Source organism: Monopterus albus, unplaced genomic scaffold, assembly GCF_001952655.1.
Source record: "Monopterus albus unplaced genomic scaffold, M_albus_1.0 scaffold506.1, whole genome shotgun sequence".
NCBI lineage: Eukaryota > Metazoa > Chordata > Actinopteri > Synbranchiformes > Synbranchidae > Monopterus > Monopterus albus.
The window spans coordinates 36,810-47,350 of NW_018128386.1; the positions used below are offsets into that span (position 1 = coordinate 36,810).

General features: G+C 39.6%; 2 protein-coding genes across 2 annotated transcripts; both read right to left on the reverse strand.

Moving 5' to 3' along the window:
• Positions 1-2,243: 2,243 nt before the first annotated feature.
• On the reverse strand, positions 2,244-7,229 carry LOC109952862 (extracellular calcium-sensing receptor-like). Its single transcript, XM_020588154.1, has 9 exons — positions 7,105-7,229; positions 6,565-6,859; positions 6,353-6,439; positions 5,824-6,093; positions 4,408-4,614; positions 4,040-4,315; positions 3,464-3,691; positions 3,229-3,352; positions 2,244-3,154 (listed from the first exon to the last, which is right to left on the reverse strand). The coding sequence occupies exons 1-9, from the start codon at positions 7,212-7,214 to the stop codon at positions 2,244-2,246; spliced, it is 2,508 nt and encodes an 835-aa protein (XP_020443810.1). The 5' UTR covers positions 7,215-7,229.
• A 2,268-nt stretch (positions 7,230-9,497) lies between these two features.
• LOC109952865 (extracellular calcium-sensing receptor-like) lies at positions 9,498-10,534 on the reverse strand (the record flags this gene model as incomplete). Its single annotated transcript, XM_020588158.1, has 1 exon — positions 9,498-10,534. A coding segment is annotated over one exon (717 nt), but the record flags the coding sequence as incomplete, so codon positions are not given.
• Between the last annotated feature and the right edge of the window lie 7 nt (positions 10,535-10,541).

The following is a 10,541-nucleotide window of genomic DNA, read 5'->3' on the forward strand; positions in this document are numbered from 1 at the left end:
CCCGGCTGCACCTTCCTCTCTTCTCTCTTTCTCGCTCTAGTCTGCTCCTTCTCACTGACTCTTTTGATTAACACACCTGTCCTGATTTTCTGACACTCTTCAGCTGCGCCTCCTTTGTCACTCCCTATTTATACTCGGCTTTACCTTCACTCCCTTGCTGGTTCTTTCTATGTCGTTAGCCTCCCTTGCTTCATGTATTGTGCTATGTTCCTCCTGTTTCCTCTTATGTTCTCAGTTCTAGCGTTTCCCGTCGTTTTACCTGGACCTCTCCTCTGGACCTTGGCTTCCTCAGCTCCACCAACCACCTTCACAGGTCGATGCACAGTCTCCTCATTCATTCACTCTCTGTTACTTCTCCAGTCAACCGGATCTCTACCTTGACCAGCCCAGGAGTGTCTCCTTCCCTCGCAGCCCAACCACATCACTCCATGGACAATAACCCCTCCACTACTGTTGGTCATCACCCGGTGATATTCCTTCATTCTATTTTGTATATAAGTCTTGCACCTCTGTTAAGCACTGTAAATAAACCCACTAATTGCACCGAAGCCAGCCGCCTGGGTCTGTTTATTTTCTGCTCGCTCAGAATTGTGTCGAGCTGCCATAACAATAATATCAGTTTCAACATTTATGCATATGTTCCTCAAATCTACTGTAGCTCTGACCACAACAAATTTAATGAGATTCTCTCCCTTTTAAACTGCCTTGAAGACATCCAAAAATGAATGTTTTTTTTAAATTAAACTCACAAAAAATTCTTTAATTTGATGCAGATGTTGCTAGCCCCAAAATTACAGAGATAGTTGGTTCTTATTTCCATATCATCACCCATCAGTGTAGAATGGTATTATTTGACAACAACCTCAACCTCACCAGTCACATCAGCTCAACTGTGCAGTTTTGTTTCTATCAACTTAGGAGAAGGTCAAAGGTTAAACTATTTTGTCTACCATACATCTAATAAAGGTCCACAGATGCTTCTAGTTGTTCCTAAATCTGAAGATTCTCCTAGACTATGAAACAAAGGAGACCAAGCATTTGCAGTCAGGGCATTATGGAACAGCCTCCCTGAAAAAATCTTATAAAACTAAAACAGATGAGTGAGAGGAACTGCACTGAATTACTGCACCTGATTTTTTTTAAATAATTTAAATTTACTGATTACTGTAAAGAGTAGTTGTTGTTTTATCTAGCCTGTTTTATGTATACAATCACAAGAAAAAGTGATGTCACTGTTTGCACTTTCCTGTTTTTCTTCATAAATTGGTCATGAAATGTGATCTGAATTTCACCAGTCACAAATATCAACAAACAATATTTCTAACCTGATAAAACACAAACAGTCATGATCTTTCATGTCTTTACTGAACACATCCGTTAAACATACAGAGTGATGGTGGAAAAAGTAATGAAACAGTGTTTTAATAACTGGTTATTAACTGGAGTAACAAACAGTCTCACACTGCTACCAACTGGAAAAGTGCAACTCTCAAGAGTACATAAAAAAAAATTTTCAGGAGAAAATAAAACAGGAAACTTACAGGTGATAGATGAAGACCAAATACACATTTGCACAAATGTGATCACACATTAGTGACTGTCACACACACACACACACACAGTATGTCTGGTTATTTAGATGGAGTGCTGATGTCACATGATACTTCTCTCATTGTACAGGGAAACACGGTTCCTAACTGTGCATATGACAAACACTTTGACCTTGATACTGCACAGCCAATCACAAGCAAGGAGCCACACACCCTCACATGCAAAGTTTTGAAAAATGACCAGCATGTGCCAGGCTCACAAACCGACTGATATAATTGCAGGGAGTTTTGAAAGTGCACAGGGTGTTTGCAGGACCCTCCACAATGAGCATGCAGTAGGCCTTAAGCATCAATGAAGATTAAACAAGACGGCTTTGCATACATGGTCTTTATTCCCGTTTCTGATTGTTTGGCTACCACAGGCGATGCGTCTTAATGCATATCTACATTAGCTGCCCCCATAGGCGTTAGACTCCATAAGTTCTATGTTCACCACTGCCAGTAAAACTGAGTCATTCACAGACAAACAGTTTACACAGTACAAATTGCTAAATAAATAAATGAGACAAAAATTGAGATTTTTGGGGCTAAAACTAACAAAACCTATACAACATCTTTTTTACATTGTTAAAGTTTATTTGCGGGATATTATTGTTGCCAGTATGCTGTTTTAGGGTTGGTTGGCTAATCTCATTACTTGGTGGTGCCTCTACCCATGATTGCTTTCTTTGTGTTTCTCTCTGGTCTCATCAGGATGATGTAACATTTGGGTCCAAACAGTGCCACCAAGAGGCCAAAACTAGAAGCCAAGATGGCAAATACCTCCACTGCATCTGCATATTTGCCTGGTGAGCTTATATAAGCAGGAACAAATGCCACCCAAACAGCAGAGAAAATAAGCATGCTGAAAGTGATGTGTTTAGCCTCATTGAAATTATCTGGAAGTTTTCTTACTAAAAATGCTAACAGAAAACTGAGGAGAGCAAGAAAGCCAATGTAGCCAAGTAGCAGTGAAAAACCAACTGTGGACCCAACTACACACTCATAAATGATCTTGTCATTGTGGTACTGGGTGTTCCTATGAGGTGTTGGTGAGGAAGAAACAAGCCAGGCAGTACAGATTGCTGCCTGAAGAGAAGTAAGAACCAGAACTGTCCCTCTCTGCTGCAAAACACCAAACCACTTCAGACCGGCTCCAGCTCCTGGCTTAGAAGCCTGGAACACAGCCAGAACCACCATGGTTTTGACCAGGATGCATGACATGCAAAGCACAAAGCTGATGCCAAATGCTGCATGTCTCAGCTGACATGTCCACAGTGTGGGACGTCCAATAAACAGCAATGAGCACAGGAAACACAGTTTTAGTGACATCAGTAGCTGGAAACTCAGTTCTGAATTGTTGGCACGTACAATAGGAGTGTTGTGATGATAGATGAAGATCCCCAGGACAACAGCACAAATAAATGTGCCAAGCAGTGATGTAGCTGTCAAACAGATACCCAGAGGTTCGTGGTAGGAGAGGAACTCTGTTTTCTTAGGAACACAGTGGTCACGCTGGGGGCTGGACCAGAAGTCATCTGGACAGCTGGTGCACTCTGTGGAGTCTACAGAAATGGAAAGTGTTGAGACACACACATGTATATTTCCAAAATACAAAGTTTAAAAAGTGAACACCAACCAGTGTCATTGCTGATCTTTCCCTCAGAACAAGGGATGCAGTCAAAGCAGCACACAGGTTCCCCCTTCTTTCTTGCCATGCGGGTACCTGGTGGACAGCTCTCGCTACACACTGACCGGGGTGGCTGTGGGGAAGAAAAATAAAAATTTGTTTTAAAATCACTACTAAACACTGCTATAATGAGTAATCCATGGATCAAAACACAAAGGTAGGAGCCAAAAATAATAGAAATAACCTTTTTAGATTCAAAGTTCCAGAAGATTTTATCCTCATCAAGTGTGAGTTCTTCACCTTTGAGAGGTGACTTCTTCACCTCACCCACACTCTGAACCTGAGTTATTCCATCAGGGAGCCACATCCAGTTCATGATGTCATATACTGGTAATACATCGCCATTCTCATCAAATGATACTTGATCTCCAAATGATGTGGTGAAGTTGACTTTATCCAAATAATACACCAGCTAAGAAAATCAGAATGAGAGATAGAGAAGAACAAAAGTGATAATAAAAAAACCATGATGAGCAGTGGTATCTTGTGTTCAACAGTCAAACTTTATACTGCTATGAATGTATTAAACAAGGAATTTCCTTTAAAGTGAAGTCACTGAATTTAATATATACCTAGTGACAAGATGTAGACTTCTCTGCTGTCACCCTGTGGTAGGTAAAATCCTTTCAGCTATCTGTTAAGCACTTTATGATAAGCAATCTCATAGATTTATATTAATCCCCTTAATCCTATTTCACAAGAAATACAATAGAACTGGATTTACTCATATTAACAGGTGCAGTGAAACTTGGTATCACACCTGCCATGGCTCCAGTCTTTGCAAACTGCCACAGCTGTGCTCACTGAAAGGCCCTCTCCCGGACTCACACTGCAGCAGGTCATCAAGGGCATACGCCAGCGCATACACAGCCTTGTAAACATTATACTCTGATCGAAGGTTTGAAATGTCCAAGAACTCAGTGTCCACGTTCTCTAGATCTTCCTGTCCAGTGCACAGTGCTCCTCCAGCTTCCAACCAGCCTGGTGGAGGTGGTGCAAATCTACACTGAAATGTGTATTCCCAAAACTGATTTACCTAAAATATATTCAAAAATGGATGTTATAAACAATGGCAATATATTTTCCTATTCTTTCAAATACCAGATCAGATTGAAAGGTTTAACTCACCAAATTATTTCCATTGTTGGTGTTCAGGCGTAGTTCAGGGCGTAGTTGTAACAAGAAATCCCTGAGCCCTGGTATTTCTCCTCGACGAATGGCAATGCCCAGTGTGCCACCCAGGTACGGCATAAGGTCCAGGGTCTGCAGCACAGTAGCTGATGTCCAGGCTTCACTGGCTATCCACTGCAGGCCGGTCACATTCTGCCTCACCACCTGTGCATGACATTGATACTTCATAAACTGCAGAGTCTGTTTTAACATTGTTTAGTTACAGGCTACTGAATTTAAGGTAGTCTTCAATATTTACAAAGCTAAGCTAATGATGTTCTCAAATGCAAAAAAAGATCTAACAATTTCTGTTGACATTGTGATAACTTATGGAAATAAAATAAATCTGGTCACATACTACCAATATCATACCAATATATATTGTGTGGTATCATACAATACCAATATTATGATGAATTGTTATACATGAATGTGCCAGTACATTCATGTTGAACTCTGACTATCACAGTGTATTAGCTTTTTGTTACTAACTTAAAACCATTAGCACAGCGTTGTGTTCTGTATTCTAAACTGAGCTGATCATCTCTCTCTGTTCATCATTTAAGGCATTGGTACATTTGTTTTACAAAGCTTTTTTGAATAAACTGCCTCCTGTGAATTGATCTTAAGGTGCTCATCTTCCAACTATAATCTACTGTAAGATCACAAGATACAATTCAGGTATCAATTCCCATTGTTTGGACAGGGCTGGGTAAAAAAAAGACCGTCTTCTGCTCTAGCCAGCTGGAATACTTTGAAAAATACAATTAACAATTTGGTGTCAGTGGCAAACTAAAAGGATGCTAAACACACTTGTATACAGTACAGATTTTGTTCTTCATGTTGTTAGGTGGTATTTTGACAGTTTAAAAGATTTATTAGTGCTATGTATATTGTTGATTGTCGTGTCTTATATTTTGACTGTAACTTTGTATTGCCACAATCTTGCCAGTGTTCCCTTGGAAAAGAGATTTTAAATCTAGGACTTAAAGGCTAAATTTAAAAAAATAAAAATATATTGAAAATTCATGATGCCATGCCACTGAAGTGTTGTCTAGGCTTTTAAATTAAACAGAGTTTACATGATTGCTGCCTTGTTTTAGCCATTCATAGACAAGTGCAATCTTGTGCTTTGCATTTTACTGTAAGCAAGGTGATGCATATCATCATGACTTACGTATAATTTGTCTGAATAAGTAATTTTAATATAAAACCCTGCTACCAGCACCTTCAACATACATGTAAGAGGTTTGACTTATTCAATAAGAAATATATTTGATGTGCTTAACTGGAGACCTTGTAAAAGATGTAATTAAAATTTTCCATCTGACATATAAACATTAAGTTATAGGTAAATTGTATTTCAAACCCAACCTCTTCCATGAGGTCAATCATGTGACCATCGTGTGCGAACACAATGACCACACGAGCTGTGGATTTCTTCATTATTTCCACAATCCTCCTTAGTTCAGCTGTGTCCTTGTTCCAGGGCAAAACCTCTAAGTAGGCCAGACAACCTCCACCAGACTGAGCCAAGTCAGACTGGAAGGATCGGGCAGCATATAGTCCATAGTCATCATCACTGATCAGTAGACCTGCCCAAGTCCAGCTGAAGTGTTTCAGAATCTGAATCACAGCACGCACCTACGTTGATAGAAAGTGGAGGGATTACTGCACAGAAGAGAATAACCTTTCACTAGACACTTTCCGAACAGGCTTCACAATAGACCATACACATATTTTTTTAGTTCCACATTGTTATCTGAGACCATACAACTCCATTTACAAGACAAGAAATATGACTGGTAAAACACAAAAGCAAAATAATTTTAAATGCAGTATAGGGGTATTCATTCTGATACCTTTGTTAAATGAGTTTGATTAAATTTCATTAGTGTTTTACCTGGAAAGCATCACTTGGGATTGTCCTAAAGAAGGATGGAAACTTTTGCCGATCACTCAGGCAGGAACATGTGGCAAAATAACTCACCTGTGAAAAACAGCATATGTCAGCTTTGTAAGGTTGACTGGTTCATGGTTACAACTGGCTTTATATTTAATGATAAATCTGAATCATACAGAAGAATTTATAAATTATAAGGGAGCAACACTTACCATAGGTACTCTGTACAAACCTAACACAGAGGAAATAGCAAGACAACGTGTAGAGGAAGAATCACCCACAATCCCCAGGACTGGAGGGATTCCTACACAGGTCTCATTTAATTTAACTTGCTCCTCTTGACCATTGGATAATGACAATGCTGCACGGAATCCGATTTCTAGTATGTTGCAGTGATCATACAAACTGTATCCCAGAGTCACATTTGGCAGCAGGTTGTGGCTTTTGTTTATCTCATCTATAGCAAAAGCCATGGTCTGGGCTCGTTTAAATCCTAGAACATCAAAACTAACAAAAAATACCACTGTCTACTATTAAAAAAATACAACATATTAGAGCAACAGAGCAGGCATATTTATGTTGCAAATAATTTACCCAATGCAATAGTAACAGCAATTATAACACTTAAATAAATGAGGCAAACTAATTATCTAAGTTGCTCTCTTTCTTTCTTTCTTTCTATCTAAGTTGCTCTTTACTAATGGAATTGATTTTCATCATCCTCTGCTTTGCTGTTTCCCTGACAGACTCACCCGTGGCAGGTAGGCTGTTGTGGCTCTGAGGTAAAAGACAAGTCAGGAAAGACAGAAAAGAAGTGGATTTGAAACAGCCCACCCAGAATCGCATCTCCAGCTTTGTGCATCCCATTTAGATGAAACTGTCCCTGTAGCTGACATGAGGAGGAATAAAGAGGGGAGGAAACAGAACACAGAAAGTGGTAATACAACAACATGGGCAAGAGCATGATGGTGTCTAAAAATGCCCACATGTCTTTAGTCTGGTTTATCCTTCTCTGAGCCCAGTCAAGAGTTATCACTATGATGCTCCATTTTTATTCCCATGCAGTATTGTTTCATCTTGCACACCTCCCATCAGGGCAGAGGAAGATCCAGGGGCAGGGCCTAAAATGCATTTCCTTTGACAGTGACTTTGTAAAAATGGTGAATAATGTTTAGATTTGTTTTATCATTTCTCCAAGTCTATATTGGAATTGATTAATGTTCTTTAAAATAAATATTTTTAAATATGCATATAGTTTTTAGTGAATTATTCTGTGAATACTTTGGTTTTTTTTGTTTTTGTATGATGATATCAAAATCGTTTAATGATGCTCTACAGTGAAATACAACATATGTGTGGCTGCTAATGAAATTAGCAGGCTGAGATAATCCACAGCTTCACCACCCCACGATCAGTGATTATTAAAATTATTTATTGTTTCTCAATTCAGTTGTAGTTTATCCCCACATATTATTTTCCTAGATGAAAGGAATAAACCTGTACTCCTCCTTTTTTCCAGTGTTCTCTGTCATATTTGATGACATTTTGCTTATTTATATTGATACCATATAGTCCTTCCTAAGTATCTGCAGCATTATCAGGGTTAGGGGTGAACATGTTCTCCACTTTATCACTGAGGGATGGAAAGCATGTGGAAGCCAAGCTGAGACTATGTATTCCATATGTCCAGGGAATGACCACCACACTAACTGCTGACATGCTGCTCATCAATACACCTGCGGTGGCCACCCCCACATTAGCAAACATACAGTAACCATACAAGCAGCACATGCATACCTGGCCTTTAGCAGGATTCGATTTCCACCATCCAGCTGTCAGAGGTGTGTGTATCTGTGTATCTTGACAGTGAATTGTGTGTGGCTCAGTGTGTGTATGCTGGCATCCCTAGTGACCGAGTAAGAACAAGAGTTGGTCTATGGGTCCCTGTATTTGACTGCCGTGTTGTTTTTGTCTTGGCAACCACTTTGTCATTTGGCCTGTGGCCCACGGGGACTGGAATAACACTGAAATCAATTTATAATGAGAAGAGCAGAAATGGATAAAAAGGGCTTCAATGAAATAAATCAACTGCTAACTGCTGTTAAATAAATAAGAGACATAAACATCATAATTGTGTGGCAATGTCAGCCAATTGTATTAGCAATATGCTGCTACTGGTAGTGTCAATGAACTTAATTTAAGTGTTACATTTGGGATTGTCTTCCCACAAAAACAAATTACCCAGTAGGTTGCAGCATGGTACACCTCATAATAAATTTTGTTGGGCAACCTCTGGAGACTTTGTGAGACAGCATTAGTCAAATGCCCCAAAATATTGTGCTTATCATCAAAAGAAAAAGAATATTGCATAAAGTTTAAACACTTAATAGATCACTTTTTTGTTTTATATTAACACTGAGAGAGAGGACTAATAGGTCATTGTATGTGTTAAGTCAATTAAATCAGTGCTGTGCTTGTTTGTTTGTGTGGGGAGTTTGACATAAAGGTCATGTGCTACCAGGTGCAGCTCAAAGTCAACGTGTTGTAGGTGGAAAACTATCCTACAGATAATTAAATCAGTAATCCATACCACATATACCTTAATATGTACCACCCTAACTGGATGAAAAAAAAACACATGACAACTTTGTTATCTGTTGTTGAAAATGCATTTTTTCCCACAAAGGCTAATTAAACATAAGCAGACATAATATGTTTTAGTACAACAGAGCTCCAGGTGTTGTATGGTATATAGCCTTTTATGCACTTTTATCAAGGAATCCTTTAGCCTAATAATTTTAACAATATTATGATGATACAGTATGGACCTAGGCCACTCAAAGCAATGGGCTTAGTCAATGTGATGCTGACAAAATAACATTAGCTAGATACCATTAGCCACTTGAAGTTGCCACAAAGCTGGTAATATCAAGAAGCTTCAACTACGCTATTTGACATTACTGACTCACCAACAGCAGTAGGTGACCCTTTCACTTTGTGATAGCATTATTATTATTAATGTTATGTTATCTTATTATCACTAACGCTAGCTGGATTGACACCCTGATCTGAACACACAGAATTTTTGACTGTGCGCCAAGGCATCTGACTGACATGACAAACAAAAGAGTAAGAGGGGTGGGACCAAAGTAAGACTTTAGACATGTGACTGGGCGAGCCTGGTGTCAGTATAGAAAATGAACCACTGGGCCACTGTCCCTGCTTGTTGTTGGCCATCTGTTTTTAAAAATAAGAATCTAAAATTAAATTATATCAGCCACAAGATGGGTTGGCCCACTGGGAAATGCATGGTGTGCCAGATTACCAGTCCAGCTCTGGAAACACTGTTGCATGATTTATCTACAGCATATTTTTGTTAGCAGTACACTTGGCCAGGTCAAATCAGAGGGTAGGAACAAACAGCTACATGGTCATTTACACTGGAGGCCTTGTTGGCTAATCTGATTACCTGGTGATGCCTCTACCCATGATTGCTTTCTTTGTGTTTCTCTCTGGTCTCATCAGGATGATGTAACATTTGGGTCCAAACAGTGCCACCAAGAGGCCAAAACTAGAAGCCAAGATGGCAAATACCTCCACTGCATCTGCATATTTGCCTGGTGAGCTTATATAAGCAGGAACAAATGCCACCCAAACAGCAGAGAAAATAAGCATGCTGAAAGTGATGTGTTTAGCCTCATTGAAATTATCTGGAAGTTTTCTTACTAAAAATGCTAACAGAAAACTGAGGAGAGCAAGAAAGCCAATGTAGCCAAGTAGCAGTGAAAAACCAACTGTGGACCCAACTACACACTCATAAATGATCTTGTCATTGTGGTACTGGGTGTTCCTATGAGGTGTTGGTGAGGAAGAAACAAGCCAGGCAGTACAGATTGCTGCCTGAAGAGAAGTAAGAACCAGAACTGTCCCTCTCTGCTGCAAAACACCAAACCACTTCAGACCGGCTCCAGCTCCTGGCTTAGAAGCCTGGAACACAGCCAGAACCACCATGGTTTTGACCAGGATGCATGACATGCAAAGCACAAAGCTGATGCCAAATGCTGCATGTCTCAGCTGACATGTCCACAGTGTGGGACGTCCAATAAACAGCAATGAGCACAGGAAACACAGTTTTAGTGACATCAGTAGCTGGAAACTCAGTTCTGAATTGTTGGCACGTACAATAGGA